At 42.5% G+C, this 23,300-nt stretch overlaps 1 protein-coding gene across 1 annotated transcript in view; it reads left to right on the top strand.

Moving 5' to 3' along the window:
• Positions 1–7,172: 7,172 nt before the first annotated feature.
• Positions 7,173–23,300, top strand: part of LAMA3 (laminin subunit alpha 3) — a 117,470-nt gene continuing 101,342 nt past the window's right edge. Inside the window, exons 1-2 of the mRNA XM_074146749.1 lie at positions 7,173–7,436; positions 13,467–13,619. Coding sequence (XP_074002850.1) covers positions 7,173–7,436; positions 13,467–13,619 — 417 coding nt within the window. The remainder of the gene's footprint in view (positions 7,437–13,466; positions 13,620–23,300) is intronic.

Genomic DNA, 23,300 nt, shown 5'->3' with positions numbered 1-23,300 from the left:
ATATTTACAAAAATACAGGCCTATTTTACTATAAATAGTGTATAAAGAATGTACTTTGAGTTGCTCTTTATTTTGGGAGATATTCTTAGGAATGAATAGTGATAATAAGAGAAATAGTAAAAAATACTTTAGAAATAAATCCTGCAGACTTCTCAGGAAGACCGTACCAAATATTTATGTATCCCATAAACGTTTAAAAAAGTAGAATGGAGAATTTACAAAACTGGATCTGAAAAAGGAAAAGTTCATCTAATAATAGAAATAGTTTACCCAACACATTCATAGCTATATGCATTCATCCTTCTAGGGAGCTGTTACCTCGAATCTTTCTTTTTACTGCATGGCCCTTTTGCTGAGGCCTCCTAGGATACCAAATTTCATATCAAATTTGCTGGTATAAGCCAGTGCGAGGACACCTAGCTGCTAGGGACCACACGAGTGTTACTAACTTCCTTCACATGGACCTTCAAACTGATGCCTGGGCTAGTGACCTTGGAATCAGAGAGGTTAGCACTGTGCTTGAATAAGTAGTACAGAATAATTTCCACAAATTGTCATTTGTTTCAATGAATTTGCTCTTTTGTTGCCTCTTTTCCGTTTGTTCCCAGCAAATGCTTTTAACCACAGAGATTAAGTGACATGTCAGGAAAGTCAACGACGATCTAAGACCAATTTCCAGTCCAGTATAAGCACCAGGGTAGCATCTTCACTTAACTGCAAATGACTTTCACCCTTCAAACAGCTGAACTTTGAACAGCTTGAACAGCTGTATATAATACAGAAATACTTGAACAGCTGTATGTTCACATCTGTACAGGTACATCATGCTTTAAAATATTCTGTCCTTCCCTTTCCAGTCTTGGAATTTTGCTCCCCTGAAGTTTTATTGCTTTAGGGCAGCGTGTACAGATTGTGACTGTATGTTTTCTTTGTCTACCATTTCCCTTTCCTTTCCCTGCTTATCCTCTGTATGTGTTGATTTTATGACTCAGTCTGAAGTTAACTGGTTACCTGTTTTCCATCTGCTCAGCCAGAGAGAAGCCGGTGAGCCTGCGTTCAGGTGCTTTGGGTTTGCAGGCTTTCTAACCCGGCGCATGGCACTGAGCTGGGGACTGATGCTGCTGCAGACAATGAAAACTGCTGTCTGGGCCCATGGGGAACCTAAACTTGATGGGCAGCAAAGCTCTCAAAATATAAAGGCATATTCAGACAAAATCACATCGTGGCCATTTTCCCCCGGCATTGCTTGTATGTTATAGTACATAACTCCTCTACTGTAGGAGATGATGTGGGACTGAGAACATACATATTGCCTTAGTGTGAGAACAGTGCATGATATATCACACATGCTACTATGGGTAGGAAAAACAACAGACTATCTAGGGTTTGCTTCCCCCCCCCCCCCCCCCCCCCCGAATATAATTGACTCCTATTCTTGTAAGTGGGAGTTTTCCGTATCTGCACTAACAAATAAAAATTAAAAAAAAAAATCAATGTAACAAATCGGGCCAAATTCTAGTTCTCCTAAGCCTAAGTAAACAGGTTTGTTAAAGGGGGACACACCTCATTAGCGCTGCACAAAAATCACAAAACTGCTCTATATTTAACACTGAAGTGCAAGATTCTCTCTGTCTTGTTCACATGAGACATTCTGAAAGGCAGAACCATATGGGTTTGGATATTTCTTCTCTGTCGTCTGTCTGAGGACAACACAAGCCATGGCAGAGCACAACTGTCAAGGTCCAGACACTCTGAGATGGCTCCCTAAGAGCTTGCCCCACTCAGTAAAACTGACCTGGTAGGTTGTTTTTATCGTTGCTTGGAGAGAGTGGAAGCCCTCAAAGGAAGGGGCTGAGGACCTCGGGCTGAGGGTAAGGATGACGGGACATAAGTAATTTCATAGGAGGCATCTCTATACATGCGAGGTGGAAACTTCTTACATAAACAAAATTTATTTGAGTTCCTGGCTACAGCTCAATCTGTTCCAATTTCTCTGTCTTATGCTCTACTAGTTAAAAATTCAGTCCAATAATTGAAAAGAAAGAACTTGGCTAAAGAACATAGGGTACAACTGTATGATAAATGCCCAAAAGACAAAATAATATTGCAGCAGTGCCAAGACTCTAGAACTATCACATCTCCTAATGATGTGTCTTATAATTAGCATGGCTGAAACTAATTGTTATTAAACAAAAAATAGAGATTTTTAAGAGTTATAACTCTTATAAATATAAATCTCTCTTCCATAGAGAATTTTGATGGTGTTTTCTGGAAATCTATAATTGTGCTTAAGGAAAACATAGAAAAGTAGCCTCCATTGCATTTTCTGCACTTTGACAAGGGATTTGTTCTAAATTTACTATCTTTTCCAAGTTCCAAAAATAAAAATAAGCAAATCTTAATGTTCTTGAACCATATCTGTTTGAATTCTTGGTTACATTTGTTGTCTGATCCTCAGCTGGAATAAACCAATGAAACACTGGAGCCCCCCCAATTTATACTGCTGAAGGTCTGGCTTCCTACCACATTTAAACATAAGGTTCTATTTAAAACTTAAGACCTTGGTGAGACTATGGGCAGGCTAGAGCTGAGGTTCAAGTAAACCTGAAGCGGTGTCCGAATTTGTTACAGGAACACCACCTAAAAATACAAAAACCTTGCTGGAAACGGATCCCAGAAAAAGCCCTGCCTTATTAATAGAGATCAGATCATAGAAAATTCTTTCAGAGAAAACTATGAAATTCAGATACCAATCTAATCTAGTCAATGGTCTGAAAATCTGTTAAGAAAAGTGGTTTACAAAGAAGTGGTTTCTATGAGGAGCTGCTCAGTGTGCTGTGGCAGGGGGTTGGTGCATAGCTAATTTCCCCGATTATGATGGCAAAAGTAGCAATAATAGCACTGATGTCAGCAAATAAAGAAACCCATGATGTTAAAAATATTAAAGTAGATATTTCATTTTACCCCATATGTTTGACTGACAAGCCACCAGGTACTGACCAAAAGGAACACATCCTTCTGCACAAAGAATCAGGCATTATGCGACTGAGACTTACTTTCTTATTTTTGAACTTTAAGTCCCTAAGCAACTCTACAAAAAAGTACAGAAAGCTAAGAATAAAAAGGAAATCCATTAAGAAGCAAAACAATGAAGTGCATGGATTTCACTGTTGTCCATTAGGAGGTTTCTTCAGGTAAAAACAAAAAAAAAAGAAGATATATGAGGATTTGTAGTCAACATAGTGGAGAATGGTAAAGTGTGGCTTTCTTAGGCCCAACATCTGTCAAGTAACAAAGTCTACTCTTTGCAGACAGGAAGAAACAAGGAAAGCAAATCTTATAAAGGCTGAAGGAAAAAGGAGGAGAGGACTTACTGAGAGGAAAAAAGGGCAGGTAGCTGGAGAAGACTTTTCTGCAAAGGCCCACTGTCTTATAAATGCCGATTCCTGAGAGCTGGCAGCTCATAAATTCTTACCTGTGTTTCTGGAACCTGTCATTACAACAAAAGATGACAAGAGGGGAAGATAAAGCATCATACGATGAATTATTGATACTGACCTTTTTTTACAGGATGAAGTTCTACCTTAGATAGAATGAGCTGAAGCTCAATAAAGTTCAGTAAGTGCTTTTCTGAGGGCTTCTGCTGGCTTTGGATTTGGCTTCAAATAGATTAAATAAAAAGAGATACAAAGTGTATAAATTTGGAGAATTGCATTCAAAAAAAATTTCTCACTCCTCTATTCTCCTTACTCTACCGTTCTTTCCCGTGGTCCCCAAGCCCTGTAGAAGCGAGGCTAGACTCAGGCCTGCACGTGGTCATACTGCAGCCTGCACACTGCTATCGGGACAGGAGGACCAATCTGCTCGATAATTTCCATCTGATAGTGACAGGCCGCTCTGTCATCTCCGCATTTACACCCACAGCCCCGCCTCTGTCTCCTTCCTCACACGCATGATTCACTCTGGCTTTGCCCAGCTCCGAGGTCTCCGCATAAAATTGTTGGTCATTTAGACTTTTTAGAGGAATCAAGTTGGGAATATTTTTTTCCAACTTCTTTGAGTCAAAGGCAAAAATTGCCATAACTTTTTCCCTAAAATCTGCCCACTTCTTTAGGCATCTCTAGAGATTTTTCAAGAAAACCTAAAAGGTGGCATTTTAGTCTCCATTTCTAGAAAACACACTGAAGAAAAAAAGTTTGTTTGGCACAAATGTTAAACAAAAGGACAGAAAAATCACCCAGAAGGCCAACAAAATCTTTTTAAATCTAGTTATACATTAAGCAAAATCCACATAATTTTATGAGGGAGGGAATAGGAGGGTTTCTTCCTCTCTTTCCTATCTGATATGGTAATTTTCTGAATGTTCGCAAAGTTTCATCCATGTTTTTAACTTTTAGGAAACCAGATCCAAGAGCATGTCATTATTTTAGTCGAGTATTAGGTTCTTGCTCACATAAGGTGTGTTTTCTCGTGTGGTACTTTCCACTAAATTCACTGATACTCCATGCTTGAGAGAGGACATCTCTTGTGAGCAAGGGCTTCCTTTTGTGCTGTGCAACCTGTCAGGCAGCTCACAAGAATCTTCTCCTTAAGGTGAGATTGTAAATGATCTCCTGAAGCTGGATTCCTTACCTGAACTACCTGCAAAACTGTGCCAGAAAAATGTGTCAGGTGTTACTCTACACAAGTAGTCAAAGAAAATCTGGAGCAGGTTCTAGTAGACACAGGATTTAGCTCTCCATCTCAAGCTCTTACTTTAGACACTTATTTTCTATGCTTTCACAGTACATTCTGTGATTCTTTTTTTTAAAGCTTCATCAAATGTACTTCAATCACCTGGTTTATGTTCTGCTTAATCTCATTCTAGGCTTATGCTTCTCAGAGAACCCTTCCCAAGTGTTTATTGTGGAGAACAGGGGCGGAGGTGCAGAAGAAGAGTTCAAACCTCATTTACAGGCAGGTGCAAGAAGTGTGTCCAAAGTAACTAAGGAGCATTTCTTTTGCAGTTATGTGAATTCAAAGCATTCCTAGCAAAGGATGCCTTGTCATTAAAATCAGCAGTCCCCCTAGTGGAATCCAATCTGTAAGAAGGTACAGGGTTACTGGAGTAAACTAATTTCTGCAACTGTTGTGCAAGACACAAAGTTTCTTTTTGGTCAAAGAGGAGAAATTTTTCCACAACATGTTGCATATATATAGAAGCAACATCTGTCAGAGATTGCTGACCGAGTGCCCAGCCTGGAGATAATCTGACTATTCAGGAAGAGATTGTGATGATTTTGTAATCTTCATAATTGTAATCTTCATTGTTTCCTCTTAATATCGTACTTTATAATGGATTTATCTTAAAGTACCCAAATGTTTCTTTTCTACCTGGAACATGCTCTGCTCAGCTTTTATTCAATTTTATTTAATTCGTTTAACAGCAAAGAAGACAAGGATTCTCATCAAGTTAATGGATGGAGGCCTTTGTAAGAGCTTGCTTGCTCTGGCCTTAAAGGCCACTTACATCAGATACTTCCAGATCTCCATTTGTAAAAATGGATATACTGCAAGTGTCTTAGGCTTTAACAGGTTTTCAAGAAACAGGTTGAAGAGGCCGGTGGATATCTTACCTGATAAGGGGCGTTTTCTTTAATGGAGCATTTGAAGATCGTGTTGCTTGTTTGTGTTCAAACCTCTCATAGTTTTTACGAAGTACAAACTATTGTAGGAAGTGACACGATGGGCATGCACAATAAGATAATTTCCCTTTCATCTTGAAATTGAAAGCATTTATGGATAGAAAAGCCAAATCTGATATGTTTGAATTGGCAGCACGCTACGTTTATGAAAGTCAGCTCTTACTATGGAGGACACAGAAATTGTCTTCTACAGATATGTCTCTATGGTGTGGTAAAGCCACAGTGGCACAAAACCAAGGGTGGTGATATTTTCTTGCAGACAAAATTAATAGCTTGTGGCTGGTGCTTCCTGAAACAGTATACCAGGGATCTGCCTTGGTACTGCTGTGTGGCATGTAGCAAAGCCCTCATAAAGTTGTGAAATACTTTGCGACTCACATGAATCACTATTAATATATTAGAGGTATGTGTATCTAGCCATACCTTCATGCCTGAATCCGGCAAATTTTATTAAGAAAACGGAGCACTGGATGTGTGAGGGGGCGGGGTGGGGTGGGGGTGGGGGGTGTTGAAAATGTGAATGGGTATGAAACTTCAGATAGCAATGCCGTTAGGCAGTGCAACTCCTGATACAGATGACATCGTTCTTAGGCTTCCTTCTCTCTCCCCAACCTTCCCCCCACCAGCTTCTACATTATACAAAGCCTGTGCCAAATACCTTAAAAAAGACAGGAGGGTCGTTGTCTGCCCTGGACGAGCAGGAGCACCCATTACACAAGGAGCTGAGAGCACGGGCTGTGCATTGCAGCGGGGTGGCCCGGGCTGCACGGTTTCCAGCAGCTTCAGAGCACTGAAAATGGCAAGAGGAGCCGTGATTTCTGCAGCACGGCTGTGGAGGATGCCTTGCCAAGGACCTGCAGAGCAACCAGGTCTAGTGGGAGGTGTCCCTGCCCGTGGCAGGGGAGTTGGAACTAGATGATCTTTAAGGTCCCTTCAAACCTAAACCATTGTATGATTCTATGATTCTGTACGTTGTGTGGAGATAGCCCTGTGAGAGGAGAAGGCTGGGAAACCTTAATTTTACTGTCCCTATGTGACGTGACAGGTCACAGCTTATGAGGGTGGATGCTCTGAGATTTCTTCACGGTCCGTTAAAAATACTAACCCGCGTGCTGCAGAAGCGGGGAGGAGGATCAGAAAGCTCCAGCTGAGCCCTGGGGTGGCCGGGTGTGTGTGTGTGCGTGTGTGTGTGTCACCTCTCGGCACGCCCGCGGAGCTGGCCGTCAGGGCACACACCTGGGGCAACCCCACCGGCCCGGACACCCGCACACACCACCCTTCCCCCCCGTCCCCGCTCCGCCCGGCGTCCCGCACCGGGGCTGCCTCTCGCCTCGCCCCGCCCCAGACGGCGCAGGGCAGGCAGGGAGGTGCGGGCAGGGCGCGGGCAGCCCCCCTGCCTCCTGCCACCGCCCCCCCAGCCCGGCCCGCCCGCCCACCGCAGCTATAGGGCCGCCCCGATGGGGCAGCGAGGGCAGAGCCCGGCGCAGGATGGCCGCGGCGCCGGGCTCCCCGCTCCTCTGGGCGCTCCTCCCGCCGCTCCTCACCCTCTGCCCGGCGCAGCCGGAGCCCCCCGGCTCCCGGGGGATGGGGCTCAGCCTCCACCCACCCTACTTCAACCTGGCCGCGGCAGCCAGCATCTCGGCCACGGCCACCTGCGGGGAGGCGGCGGCGGCCGGCGGCGGCGGGCGGGCGGAGCTGTACTGCAAGCTGGTGGGGGGGCCGGCCGCCGCCCCCCTGGGCCGCGCCATCCAGGTAACCGGGCCGCCCCGTGGGGCCGGAGAGGGGTCGCGGCGCCGGGACCCCCTTCCCTTGGCAGCCCCCTCCCCATCCCTTGCCGCCCCCCGGCGCCGCGGAGCTGCGATACGGCGTGCGTCTCTGCGTGTCCTTTTGAGGCGTCCCGGCCCCTCCGGGGGTGCTGGCGTTACCCTGGGGTGCGTGGTCTCATTAAATTGAGGTGTCTCCTGGCTGGGCTGCATATACTGCAGAGCGTGGAGCAGCGCGAACCCCACGCAGGGAAGCGCTGGGAGGCGTGGAGGCAGGCAGCGGGGATTCTGCCGCAGGTGTCCCAGCACCCTCTGGAGGGGTCCCCTGCCGCGGGGAACCCTCCCCATTCCGACGCCGCTGTCTCCCCTCCCCCGCCCCCATCCCCCCGCCGCCTCCAGCCCCGCTGCCCCAGCCGCTCCCGGTGCCCACGGTGCTGCGGCCGCTCCCGGGGATGCGGGAGCCGCTGGTCGGCGGGAGGTGGCTTTGGGAGCGGTACCCACGCTGTTTTTTGCGGCTTCAGAGCTCGGCCCCGCGGTCCGCGGAGAGCAGCGTGAAGCTCCTGGGAGTAAAGCAGTGAGCTTTGGGAAGGGTGGATGGGGACGCGCTCCACTGGTAACCTCCTCCCTGCAGAGCGGGCGTCTTTCCAGGGGTGGCAGGAAAAGTGGTCCGGTTTTAGTTGGGTGGCTTTGTGGCATTTTACACATGCTGAATGTGAGGCTTATCATCTATACCTTGCATGGCTTGCGGGAGAAAGCCCTACATTCCTTGGGACTCTGACAGGGAGTGTAAGCACACATGGCAGTGAGGATGATGATGTTCTCTCCTAAGCATAGCATGAGATTGTTACGTGCATTTTGTGCCAGTTGCAAGAAAGACGACAATAAATGGCAAGGCTCCTGGCAAAGGGTTAATGGAAATTTGTTTTTCCTTTGGTAGAAACTTGTATGAACATGTCTATTAGAGAGTGAGGAAGAAGTAACAAATGCTACAAACTCTGTGATGTACTCCGACGGATGTTCAGTATCAGTTTGATCAGAACTTTGTTTGAGGGGGGACTTTCCTAAAGCCTCAAACCTTCCAAAGTTATTGTATTTGTATTCTCTCTTGGTGGGAGGAGAAGAGAGCCAGAATTAAACTGCAATTTGAAAGGGATTTTGAAAGCTTTAAGGTCCACTTTCTGACTCCAGGCAATACAGAAAGAATGCAACTGAATTTTTAGCATCTTGGAAGAAGGATTAGTGTTTTGAAGTCTTATGAAGTGTTTGTATGTTTGACTAGTGAAATAACTATTGATATCTGCTTTCGGAAGAGGTTGCAACGGATAAGAGAGTTTTTCTTCTCATTTTATAATGGGGACAGATGCTCAAGAGAGGGGGAGAGGGCTAAGAGGGTGCAGTGTGTGCACTCTGTCATGTGCCAGAAGAGAGCATGCACCATCACGCAGCCTGCCCTCACAGTTCATTAGGCAGCCACAGCCAGCAGTGTGCTTTGCCCTCAGCTTCTCTCTGCCTTGCCTCCCTGCCTCACCGTGAAACCTCAGTTTACCTTACATCTGTGTAGTGCCCTCTGTCATAGAAAGCTCCAAGTGCTTTGGAGATCACAGGCTTAGTAATACACAGTTTTACTAATATGAAAACTGCATCACAGGCATTACATGCTTAAAACAAGGTTACAAAAAAGGTTGTGATGATCAGGAAACTGCTTGGTTCTCTGTTTCTAGCACACCTCTAAAGTTTAGGCATCCATCCCTCCATACTGAACACCCATGTTTAAAGTTGCCTGAAACAACTATGCCACCAGGTGAATAGCAAGACCAGCAACATGCTATAGCCCACTGCTGCAGTGAAATCTCATACTAACAGAATCAAGGAATCATATAATTGTCTAGGTTGGGACACATGCCTTGGAATATCAGAAGTCACAGCATAACAAAAATCAGCTAAGTCAAACATCAGATAAGCATGTCAAGCAAGAGGAACGAAGCTTGTTGTGTGATATACGTTGTCAGTGATGGTTTTTGTAATTGTTCCCTTTGTATACTGACACCCAACTGGAAATGAGGGTTTGCTGTATATAGGAAGAGGCTAGGAAGGGGGGAGTTCCTCTTGTTAAACATTTGCCTTATGGGTCCTAGGTTAGAGGGCAGTTATGGTTCATGCCTGATTCAAGTTCCCAGAAGGACTACTGATAGCTCAGCCCTGGCACAAGGAAGCATGTTGTGTCTCTTGCAGCGTTTGTGTAAGCACGGGTACAGCAGCGTCTCTTTCCAGTTTTAACAAAGCCCCATTGAGATACATAACATGAATACTTCTGTGGTTTACCAGTTGTGGTTCAAGAAGGGTTGGAAAGTCTTTCAAAAGGCCAGGGAAATCCAGCCACGGAGAACGCGATAACAGCACAATGTACGTATTATCCATCCACTCCACCTTGCAAGTTCAAAGACACTGTAAATGAGAGAATCTCCTCTTTCATGGAAAAGTGGAGAGAAGTGCATTAAACTCTTACAGAAGCTGAGCTTATATAGAAGGATTTTAAATCAGCATAACTACTCACATGTTGTTTCTTAAGATTCTGAGGGAAGGTCATGCGGCTTTTACATAAAGTGATAGGTGTAATAGCCACCGTGTCAGGCCAGTTCAAGTTAAAGCAACACCGTACACTTGAGTCACCCACTTTTGGAGTCTCTGCAGGGCTGGATTGCGGCTGTTGCTCTTTAAGAATAGGGAAATTGGAAGGGCCATGTGAAGGGTGATCTTCATTCAGATGAAGGGAACAGGCAGCTCTGTTGCCAGTGCTATCCCAAGCACTGAAAATAAGGCGAAGAGAAGAGCAACCCCAGCTTCATTTCTTCTGCTCTTCCATTGGGCTCTCTTGTTCAGCTTGTCATTCAATGATGTGTCTTTTAATGAAGCCTGTAGGACCTGGGAAACCCAGAAAGAGCATTTGGATGTTGTTTAAAGCCCATCCAAGGGCTGCTCCATGGGGTGGACAATCTCTTTGCGGGCAGCTCAACCGAGGCTTGTAAGGCAGCACTGGACATACTCTGTGGAAAGCAGTATGTTTCCCTTAGCACATTGGCAAACAGGATAATGGCTTAATAAGAGCAGTGTTGAGTGAAGAGATGCACTGCAGTGTAATATATTTCAGCAGCTGATAGATAAATGGCATGCCTGGCTCCGTCTGCCAGTGGTGTGCGGGTGTGAATTAAAGTTTAACTGCATACCTGTCCTGCCCTGGCAGTGGGCGCAGATCTGCTAGGGATGGAATCCTTCATTGTCGTTGCTTTCTATAACTCACAGGCAAGACATTTTCGTCCCTGTGTGTCTCTCTGGTTCACGCCGGCAAACTCCCTCATGCAGTTCCAGTTTTCTCCTTCGCTCAGGAGAAGCGGGGAAAGGAGGGTGACAAGGTCACCGGCAATCGCACACCTGCCTGCCTGACGAACTGCAGCCAAGATCGAACAAAGTCTCCAGGCCCGGTCTCCTGGAATGGAGACAAGTCCTGTAGCAGACAGGCTGAGCGCGGCGTGCCTGAGATGCTGCCAGTGGGAAGCAGGGAACACTGCTCTGCCCAATAATTTATTTTCTTTCATTTTTTGTTTTGCTGCCCTGTTGGCAGGGTTGCTGGAACGTACTTTAAATAACTGAAACTCCAGCTGTTGTGATGAAATTCTTAGAATTACGTGCCCAAAAAGAAAAAAAGATGGTATCTTGAGTTCAGATCAAGTGCTCTGGTATACTGAAATCACATAGGTGTGGCTAAATGTAACGCTTGCATTTAACACTCCTCATTGCTTTCTGTTCATTCAGCCTTTCTTCGAGGCTGTTTCCAGGAGCTGAAACTGCTGTGGCAGCGATTGTTTCCTGCGTGTTTCCAGCCTGATCATTGTGAACATGAATTTAGATCTAAAGACAATGTTTCATGCACGTTATAAAACTATTTAGGACAGCTTGTACTGTTGTAATATGTATGTCAGAACTCCAAGTATGCATTTGTCAGGAAAATCTTAACCGGGAAGAGGCTCTGATGTGGTGGTAACTGCAGTCGTTGGTGCATAGATTGATTTCTCAGTATATTGATTTTGTAGAGAGTGACACGATGTTTTTTGTCCTCACTGTGGAAACTGGCAATGTTGCCTGTTGCCACATGGGCCGGTGTGGCGTCTGCTGCAGCAAACTGTCACTGGAATGGAGTGACACCACCATGGCATATCGTCTGTATGAAAACCATCTTTTCTAATAGGGCTGGAGGAGAATCATTTTATGACCCCAGACTTAGTTAACCAACCTGTGTATGTGAGGATTTAGTAAGTCTCTAAACAACTCAAGAATTCTCAAGAGTTAATCCTCAGCCAGGTTGACACCTGCAGCGCTGAATCAGAGCAGCTTAGAGTAGCCATGTCTTCTGGAAACAACGTCATATTCTGGGCTTTCTGGAAGAGTAGGATGAGGATGGAACCATTGCTAGATGCAAATACAGAAATTATTACTAATGCAAAAATATTCAGTGAACGACAACGTTTTGTATTTGAACAACACAAGATGGTGTATTTGTATCACATGAGAATGATGTAGTAGTTTCCAATCCGTTGGTAACTATGGCAGATGTTAAACAAATTCTGCTGGAGATAAACATCTTAAAATCACCAAGCTTGCAAGACTGTACCCAGCAAGAATGTGAGATCCCTAATGTTATTCCTCTATTAAAAGTGGACAAGTATGATTGCTCCAGTTACTTTACGCTGCTTAGTCTGACAGCAGCAACAAATAAAATAATGGCAGTTATATGGGATTCTGTTAATACTTAAAAGGTAGGAATATACTTCATGCCAGGCAACATGGATTGTGGGAACAACAAAAGTTTTGTCACATCTTTTTGATGAAAATATGCTTAGTTGATAAAGAGAATGATGCACATATTACCTTCTTTAAAACGTAGGTCCAACAGTGTCAGGAGTTCACAGGCTGAATGGATTAAGCAACTCTCCGACTGAAGTAACCATTAAGAGGCTACTGCCATTCAATGGAAATATCATTTTTCTTTTGGGGTTTTACAAAGGTCTGTGCCTGGCACAGTTCAGCATTTTCACTGATTATCTTTGCCCAGGTGACTGGAGTAAGAAGTGAATGGGACACTAAAAAGATTCCTTAAATAACTAATTACAACACTTCAGCACTAATCTTAGTAGACTATAAAATGCAGTTTCTTGAAGATAAAAATACTGCTTGTAGGGTAAACCAAGATGCCAAATTAAAAGACAATTAAGTTTCCTGAAGTTTATTCATCGTTATTGTACAGAAGAGTACACAGACCTTTAGAGACTATCAAAGAGAGATTATCAGAGCATCTCTGGAGTGTGGCTTTAGTTGTGGACTGGAAATTGGGCGGTAACTTCTGCAAATGATGATACAATGAGATTCTTTAAAAGGAAGCTTAAAGAGAACAATCTATGGGATCCATTGCATTTTCCATGAGTACATGTTGTGGGGAAGTCTCTGATTCAGAATGTATTATAGTGGCATGAAAAAAATGAAAGCAGTATTATAAACTGTAACAGACAGGTAAGGGTATTTTTTATGGATTTATTAACATCGGGCTATGTACACATGTGGATATTTCACAGTCTTTTAGGAGAATTTGGGATAATTTTTGTGTTGGTCTTAATCCAGTTCTCAGAATCTTTGTTTCATTAATTTCCAGTGGACAGCCCTGCAGACGTAATATAGGTAATTTCACCAAAGTATCAATACATTAATTAATAAAGAAAGACTTCTTGTGGTTTCCTTAAAGAGGTTTCTGAAATTTTGGTTTTTTAGCATAGAATTTAGTTTGTTTCAGGGTATAAATGTGTAATTTAATTGCCAGGGGAATCACCTGTACATTAGAAATTACACTACATAAGGAGAGAAACCCATTTTCAGTCAGCACTGTAGTTCAGAATCTCAATTAGCAACAGCATGTGTCTGCAGTGCGTAAGATTTCAACTAAGACTATCTTTTTTAATTTATTCTGTTGCAGGGACAGTTTTGTGATTATTGCAATGCTGCTGATCCCAGCAAAGCTCACCCGGTCACCAATGCAATTGATGGCACAGAGCGCTGGTGGCAAAGTCCTCCTCTTTCTATGGGCTTGAAGTACAATGAAGTCAACGTCACTTTAGATCTGGGACAGGTAAGTGCATGAGCTGTTGGGTGAAGTTTGATCATTTCTTGCTTTATATACAAGCTTTGCAATTGGGAGAGATGTTTGAACTGAGGATTTCAACTTCTAGCAACATACCGTTTTTTGTCTGGTTTATGGTCTATATTTTATTACCAAGTTAGCTTTATTAAAGTGATTATCTTCCTTGGGAATTTTGATGATGTTCTTGCTACCAGCATCACAGAGATTCAATGACTTTTTGCTTTTTTGCACAGATACTGTAATTTGTTAACCTGATGTTACCAGGGATATTGGTCAGTGGAAACTGGTGTTCTGCCTTCCTTTTCATATTCTCCTTTTCCATGGGCCCACAGAGAGGGATATTTCATGCTCTCTTACCATACACACATTTTGAGAATAATGTTTGGAATCCGCTTTTGCCTCAGGGGTCCTTCTGGTTTCTCCATCATCCAGCAAGGTCTTCAAGACAGACAGTTTCTTAGAGCAGAAAAATAATGATAATACGGTCTGAAAGGAAAGGGACAGCAAAATCAGTGTAATATGAATCAGTAATATGACAGTAACATGAACACCTGTATTTCCTCTGCAGGCGATAGGCAAGTAGCTAACAGTAAAGCCTCTCTATCTGTAATTTAAGTCATAGGGACGGATTCTCAGCTGCCATAATTTGGCACTGATCCAGGGAAGTTACTTACATTCAGCAAGCTCACTCCAGCTGAAATATATGGCTATAAATACATGATGGGGGCTGCAAAATACACATATGCCTGTCTGTTTCAGACAGTAGTAACCTTTATTGACTGATTTTTGCAGGACAAGATTTGTGTAATAGGCTTTCAGTTTAGTTAGCAACAAGGGGAGAAATAACTAGGGAAAAAAGTTTCTCTGTGAGACTTTGCTGCCATCGTGTTGGGGATCCACGTGCAAATGATTTTACCTCTTCTGCTATATGGGGTTTTAATGCTCCTGTCCTTCACATGACCAGAATGGTTCTCATTTTGAAGGTATCTTAATTCAGGGGTTTTGGATCCAGTATACCAGCAGTGCAGAAGTGCTAGACAACTTAAGATGGAGAATATCAATAGCTAAACCAAACTACTGTGATTTTTGAATTTGTGTGTCTATTAATTAAATTAATAACATGCCTGTTTTCTTGGTTGCTTTTCTCCACCCTACCACAAAAGAAGGGACAGCTGATGAATTTTTAAGCCACAGCATCCACATTTGCTTAGCACACAGTGGTTGGACCTATCTCTGAGCTGTGTTGCTCTTTCTGTTACACTGTAGAGTTGAGGGGTGTTGCATCCCCTGATGCCTTGTGATCCTGTGAAGTGAGTTTCCCAGTCATTCCTTCCCAGCAAACTGTAGGGAAGTGTGTCTTTCAGGCTGGGCGTTCGGAGTAGGGACACTGAATGGAGAGCAGGGTGCTGTGAATAGGCATGGGAAGGCAATCGCCTCCCAGTAAAGCAGACCTTACCTTCTGAGCTGCTTGCATCTGCTGTGGTCTCTGCAAGATGCAGGGTTAGGCTGCCGGCTGTAACTTGTCTTGCAGTGTAGTCCAGCGTATTTGTGGCCAACACTTGTGCATCATCATCATCCACTTCTGTAGCACATTGCTCCATCCAAAACTTCCGTTCCCACTTGTTAGCTTCCTTGGAGGATCCTACTGGCAGACCTTATCTTTTATGTGTTGAGTAAACTTCTGAGAAACCTCTTTCCTTCAGAGGAAGGATGTGGACTGCGTGCCCTCTTCACATGGGACTCTTTGGAGACCAACCTCTATGTGCTAAAATTCTTGTAGTTATTAAAGGATTTCTCAGCGGGAGGCTGCCTGTTTCTCTTTACCCTGGTACAGCTTGGAAAGGCCACTCTGAACTCCCTTACTTGGAAACCAGGGAAACCCAAGACAAAGGTCAAAATTACTTCAGGTCTTGTGATCAGGAAGGGATAATTTTAGTTGGTGGATGGATGAGGGTAGGATTCATGTGATTTTTACTTTTTTTTTTTTTCACTTCACAGACATTATCTCATACCTGTGTTCAGTCAGTTAAACCTTAAACTCAGGATTTGTTTGAACTCAAGATTCAGTTTTGACATTTTGCCTAGTAGTCTCACACCCCAAATTCTTACAGTAGTGCACAATACTAATAACGGAGAAGAAAATGAAATACTCTAACAGAGTAAGTCTAGTCAACCAAACAGGTAAACACGGGGACCCTAATTCACCTTGCCTTATTTCAGGGTCCTAAAAATTAAGAGCTTAGTATGTTAGTCATGCAGACTTTCTCAGTAGTTGACAGAGATGGAAATTTTCAGAGTACAGTTTCCCCTCAAGTGAGCTTAAATGAAAGTTTTAGTTTTTAAGGAAGAAAAATTGTTCTCAAAGTTAGATGTGTGCCTAAATACCTTGAAAAACCACAGGTTGTAATAGGCATGCAGTTTTCCTCATTGAGTAGCTGTCCCATTGTTTATTTTGACACAAAGCACCTTTTTCTGCAAACAACATATGGAAAGGTTTTTGCATGTGCAAAACATGGCAAAGAGGAAGGTGCATATGCATGCAGGGAAGCAATGACTGAGTTATAAGTTGATCACCAAATACTCACAATTAGAGGAAGCAGAACTTAGTGCAATGTCAAAAGCTTTTCATTTGCTCTGTTCCTGCCATTATATCTTTAAGACTGAGAGCGGAGTCCCAGTGGAGGCTTTTGCCATGGTCTGAAGACAATGTTCGATTGAACGGTTGCACCGTGATGGAAGTTTGAGCGTTCACTACTATGGAGTTGAAACAGAACACCCACCTGCTGCTGTTTCTGTTTCACAAGGGCTAGGGCTGATTTTGAAAGACAAAATCCCTTCAGGATGTTAAATCTTTCTGCTAGTAAAATGTTCATTTTGCTGTACTTTGTAATATGAGAAAAAGCAAAAACCTTAAAGCAAAAGCCCTGCTTTACTTCCCGTTCTGACTTTCTGTACCATAGTTACACTTCTAATCAATCACCGTCCTTCTGAATAATAATTATAATGTTGATCCCTGAGGCAGTCTCTGCATCTTGTTGACATACCTGCTTATACTGTGGCTATTCCTGACTTGTTTAAAATATTTGGATCAAATGAAGTCTCATTTACTCCTTTAATTGGTCCTGATTTTCCCAACTTACTTTTCAACATATTTTAAACTTCTGAATCCAGCATGTCTGACTGAAGTTTGTTGTCCTTCCCCTGACTCTTTGGATTGCCTAGCTTTAGCAGGTGTGCCCTCATCTTTGGCTTTCTTAGTGCTCAGCAGGCATTACAGTAATACTCCCCCAGGTATTTTTCCGAACTTTGTCTTCAGAAGTAGAAGATGAAGGTTCAGGATAACGTGATAGCATATGATGAAAAATAAATGTTATACTTGAAAAGTGTAGCCCACAAATTTTATTGTTGCTTTTAGTTATGTGTCATTTTTTACTGTGCTTTTATGGCAATAATATAGTGTTGAAAGACTCAGGCTCGGTGAAGTCTTGTGCATTATTATGTTGAGTAGTTTTTGTGTAGTGATATTATTAGTCACTGTTGTAAATTAAAGGCACACAGTGGAATGTAATGTCCAAATTAGTACTTTTATTAGGGACGGGGGGAAACTCAACCATAAATTTAAGATGAGTGGTATGGCCTGTGGAGGACTTTATACTTTTATGTTATCTGCCAATTAGGGCATCTAAACATTTTGTAAAAGAGCCTCGCAGTTTGACAAATCTTCTGAGTTGCTTTTTTATGGTAGGTATTTCTTATGGGTTTAATTTTTATATTTGATAGTGATCATTTATGTCCATAGCTTTACAGACAATATTTGTTGTTGAGAATATTAATCAGCTCTGGCTAATTGTTGTGATTTGTTAACTTATGAAAGATTGACATAATTTCTTAAAGTGTGTCTAACGTTACAGTTAATTTAATTGTCATCCTGTAAAATATAAAGTGTCCTGTAGGCCTTTCTTCTGTAGGGAGAAACTGTCAAGGTGGTGGGAGATTTATCATAAGCTGAATTGAACCGGGCTCCCAAAAATAGTCATTGCATTCATTGTGTCTGACTATTGAAGACTTTATATTACCGCTGACCCTGAAATTAGACCAACCTCTGGTGTGGAACTGCATAACCTTGATCATAAAACTGAGAAGCCCTTCAAACTGGGGCACTTGAACCACTGCATGAAGCTTCTCCAGTCCTACAGAACTTTCCCAGCAGTGAGCCAAAGCCTTTCCCCTGGAACCACTGCCCAACTCTGCCTCCGCAATGTGACTGACCCTTGCTCTGCTGTTTGGTTCACAATGGGGAGAAAAAGGGCTGGGAAAGGTACAGTATTGTCCCTGAAATACCCAAAAATAGGGATGCTCACATCACAGAGAATCTTGCATTTCTCTATGTTAGAGAACTATGGTTCTGAGTTTTTCAGTTTGTGCAGGAAGCTGATTTGGAATCCTGCCACAAAAGACTATACTTTGAAGTTAGTTGATTTTGGTTTATACCACAGTAAGGTGAATCTACTTGTGAACTCTAGATTAACACAACTTCAGCTGATCAAGTAGCAGCTGTCTGATAAAAGCTTCTGAAAGTTGGATCAGGTAATGGAAGCTCCATTTATTCCTTAATCACTCTACAAGCAGCTCATTCTGACCTGAGCTGCCAGCCCTAATTGGGGAAATACCCTAACTATATCCTTTCTTACTCATATATTATCCTTTAAGATGTAGTCAATGTGTTGTGTTTTTTTAAACCTTTAATTAAAGACCTTTTGAGTGGCTCAGTAGGTTTTTTTCTTATGTTTGCAGCAATAGATCTATGTCACTGGCTTTAAAATGTATTTTGGTATTAATTTGGTATTATTCTCAAAACATACAGGAAAAAAATCTTTCAAGTCTTGCTCTTCTTAACTTTCCTGACACTGTCCTCTTCCAGTTCTTCTTCAGCATCTGTTTAGGAAGGTCTTTGTTTCCACTCTGATCTCACTTCCCTCAATGTCTATACTTCGGCTTCTCCTACCCCCTTCCTATGCTCGTTCCTACACATTACTTCCATTTTCTGATATGTTGTCCTAAATACCTCACTTTCAACTCAATATAGGAAAAGCAGAACCTCTACTAATAGCCTCCAACCCTCCACACTTGCCTGTGCTTCCTTCCAGCACTGACAGTATTACTGTGTTCTTTTTACTTTGGACTGTAGCCCTCATAAGGGATGTTTATCTCCTGGACAACTGAGGTCTGAATAGTACAAATGCTTTCCCATATGAATAGTTTCAGTGTTCTGTGAAGAAACAGGCCATATGTAAGAAATAATTATGAGCATTGAGTTGGTCTTTGTCCAGCTCCCAATGGAAAAGTGTCTGCATGAGAAATTTCAGGATAATAACTGACAACCATTGATGTATTTGCCTGCAGCCTTGGCAGAAAGATCAAGGGCTGATTGAACCTGGACAATGGACTACCCTTTCATTTCTGGAAGCGTTCCTTCCTTCCAGAGTACTGCCTGGGGAGTATGGAGAGCTTCTCCCTTCTGGTCCTGCCCATCGACTGTGACAGAAAAAAGACAACCTCTCCAGATATGTCAATGACGCACATGTGCGGGCACTGACTTACATAACTAAATATGCTTTTTAGCATCAGTGGCTAGTTAAATGAAAAAGTGGTAAGAATACAACATGTGCAGGGCTAACGGAACAATGTTGGGAGTCCTGCACTTATTCCTGGCTTCTGCACCCCAGACTGTGCAGCTGGCATGCAAGGAATGGCTTTGGCTACCCAGTGGGAGCCTCTCCAATCACTGTCACTGTTTACACACTGTTAGCATTGCTGTATATATGTATATGCAGTTAAACTGGATGCAACACATTCAGTGGATCTAATGCCTCTTGGATTTTCTCTGCACCTCTGCTATAGCTACTTTCCCAGATACACAGAAGAGTAGCTGACAAGTGCCAGAAAGGCTGGGTCAGCTCTCTCTAGTTGGCATTTTGTTGTATTACAGTTTCATCTGCAAAATACTTTATTGAGGATTACCAAATACTGTCAGGAGTGTTTTATTAAGTCTGTGGATCTGCAAAGGTGTCTCAAGTCCTACTGAGAGGTTATTGAAGAAAGGAGGTGCTGCCCTCTTTGCAACCACAAGAAATCAAAGCCTTTCATTTTAGCCAGAGTACATGGGATTTTTATTTCATTTAAATAGATCATAGAATCATAGAATGGTTTGGATTGGAAGGGACTGTAAAGATCATTGAGTTCTAATCCCCCTGCCATGGGCAGGGACACCTTCCACTAGAGCAAGTTGCTCAAAGCCCCATCTATCCTGGCCTTGAACGCCTCCAGGGATGGGACATCCACAGCTTCCCTGGGCAACCTGTTCCAGTGTCTCACCAGATCATTATTTTTATGTCTTGGTCTTTGAGAAAAACGAATTCTCAAGACCTTAAGGCTTCATTACATGACAAAATGCACATGCCCACACCAACCCTGTGAAATCAGTGTGTTCTGGAACAGGTGTTAAACACGATTCATACTTCCTTGGATCCCAATCCTGCATTGGCCCATGCCTGAGAAGTTTAGTTTAGGTACTAAACTATCAGCAGATTTCTGCCTCTTTCTCACTTTCTTTATTAACATATCCAGCAAACAGAGAAAGGTTGCGTGTGTGCTAATGCAGGGCATCTTTTGCAGAGGTCCTTCAGCACAGGGACCTCAGTATCTTCCGCGTGATCTGCAATGCTAGCCCCCGTGACATTATTCAAGATAATGCCTGAAGCCTAGAAGAACAGTCAAACTATGTCCAGGGAAGTTTTGGTGGAGTAGATATATCTGCTAGTACAGTCTGAGAAAATACTATCATGCTGAAAAGAGCTGTTTTTCGTACTTCTACAATTCAGATTACATGAAGAGAGATGGTTGTTATCTCTTTGAACACATCTTGAGGTATATAGAATGCCTCAGATCTGCCTGGCTCTAGTTGTGTTCTTATTCTCTGCACTCCAGGAATTTTCACTCTTCATGAGCCAAAAAGGGAGAGCAATCCATTGCTACATGTGCAGCACACAGATGCACATTTGTTCAGAACATAGTTTGTTTTTCTTTTCTACTAGTTTATGTCCAGCATTTAACTAACAAGTCATTCCAGTATTTTAGTATTCTGTATTGAGTCTACGGTGGTAGGAATGGAGGAAAATATACTATACTTCCATATATGCACATCTTTCTTACATTTGCATTTGTATTTCAGGATTCAAACAAATCTTAGAAAAGTCTCTATTTAAAGAGTTGTTTAAACCTTTAAGGAGGAAACGGAAAAAAGATTTTTAATAAATATTATTGTAATTTTTAGAATTCTTGTGAGAATGCAATGGGTCATAGGAAGTTTTCTTTCTGTTGGGTTAAAATAAGTAGTACGCATGCTGTTAGAGATGATGAATATTGTGTCATCAACAATGGTGCAGCGGGATTCTCATTCAATTTAAATGACCTCTTTTAAAGACAGTCTTAAATTCACCTGTAAGGGCTTCTATAGAAATGCTTCTGTCTTTATAATGTAATATCGGTAATTCCTAACACGGAATCAATCACGGAATCATGGAATTGTTAGAATTGGAAGGGACCTCTAGAGATCATCTAGTCCAACTCCCCTGCTGAAGCAGGATTGCCTAGGGCACATTACTCAGGACTGCATCCAGGCGGGTCTTGAAAATCTCCAGAGAAGGGGACTCCACAACCTCCCTGGGCAGCCTGTTCCAGTGCTCTGTCACCCTCACCGTAAAGAAGTTTTTCCTCATATTTGAATTATAATTTCTGTTCTCAGATGAGCAAGACATTTTGCTCATTCTACTGGATGATTTTTTAAAAAATTTTATCCAGGTTTTTATAAATCTTTGAGGTCACTGCCTGCAAGAACATTTCAAGTCTGAACAAACTTGAGTGAACAGGAAAAGGTCACATCAATATGAAACTGGTTAAATTCCAGCTGTTGACAATCCATCATGTTTGACCCATGCTGGATGATTACAGCAGGATATGGTGTTGGGACATTTACAGGAATACATCCTCTTTCAAGCATGCGTTTCCAGAGTGGATGGTTTGCATTACTGGAAACAAAATACTGTTTCAACTTTTAAACTCAACTCTTTATTCATATAGGCAAACTGTCGGAATTTTGATTAAACCATATTTCAGATTTTTTGGTGATTTTTTTTTAACTTTTATATAATTACACCAAAAGAGCAGTTATTTTTAATGCTTATTTACATTCTTAACACAGTTTTTGAAAAATGGTTGTTTCTTTTATGAAAGAAAACAGACTTTAAAGCAACCAAATAAGCATTTTTTTCAAAAATGAAGAAACTCACTTCCCTTTTTTCCCAAAACAGAATGACTGAAGACAAACACTGCTTTGAGTTTATTATGGCTTTATTTCAGGGCAGGTCTTATTTCTGTTTCAGCAATGGGATCAAGATTTAAATTAGTGAAATGACAGCTTTGAATACGTGATCAAAATTGGTTTTAATAGTTGTTTTTCTATATCTTTTGTCAGCAACATTACTCTCTAGCTAGGATTTATTTGCTAAGACAAGGAATATTTTTCTTCCATTGTTGCCTCATCAGATCAGCAGAGAGACCATTGATGAACTTGGTCAGTATTCAACCGTAGTGGCAATTCAGATTTTCAGGTGCTATTCTGCATCCTTGATCCAGGTCAGGACCAAATCATTGGCACCCGTATGAAGTCATAACCAAGACAGATGATAGGGTTGGTGAGTAAGTTTTGGTGACAGATTGTCATGAAATAATTAACAGTAATTTAATTTTTATCAAGACCTATCCCTTTCCCCTTTTCAAACGCGACTGTACAAACCCAGGCGGTATTTCAGAGTGTGAGATGTAAGGTGAGCTGCATGTGAGTTGAAGGTTTTCATAAATGCAACAGCAGGTTGAAGCTGCCATACATTTTTTCTTCCATTTTGCGGTTTGCGTGGAAGTTTGCAAAGTGTGGTGCTGGGAGCCAGTTCTTGCACTGGCAGACTTGGTAGAGGCGCATGTTGCGGGATTCCTGATATAGCACACATTTTGGACAGCACTTCAACTTCACACGCATTGAGTAGTCACAGGCTTCAGCAAATTCCACGGCTGCATATCAGATGTGGCATATAGGTGTTTGACGGGTGCCACATGCTGAATCAGCTGTTTTACCGTTGTATGCTTTCATTTTGGCCACTTTATCCTTTAGATGCTTATGAAAGCAGATGCTTATAGTCTAGGGTGGCACTGATATGTAAGTGAGCATGTCTCGTATTTCTTCAGCAGTGTGGAAGAACTGTGGAAATGGAATTCACTGCTACTATTTTGCTCGCGCTTGTGAGAAGGTATGACCTGTTACGAGAGAGGAGATGGGACTGGCTGTGTCAGCACTTTGAGTAGCATCTGACTAAAAGAATATAATAACTGCGTGACAAGCTGAAGCAGATGTCATCTGCTTTTTTTGGAGAGTAGGTAGAAGGTCATTGTTGTAATGATTCCACAACATGACTACAAGCAATGGGGTCCTGGAGAAGGCAGGGACCTTTTTTGTATGCTTCTTTCATTTCCTCTTGTGCTTTCTAAATGATTTGTCTTGATTAAATCTGTATTGATGAACACACAGAGTGTTATCCACATATGTTAAAATGCATG

Source organism: Numenius arquata, chromosome 4 (genome assembly GCF_964106895.1).
Source record: "Numenius arquata chromosome 4, bNumArq3.hap1.1, whole genome shotgun sequence".
In the NCBI taxonomy this organism is placed as follows: domain Eukaryota; kingdom Metazoa; phylum Chordata; class Aves; order Charadriiformes; family Scolopacidae; genus Numenius; species Numenius arquata.
This window is presented reverse-complemented; position numbering and strand designations above follow the sequence as displayed.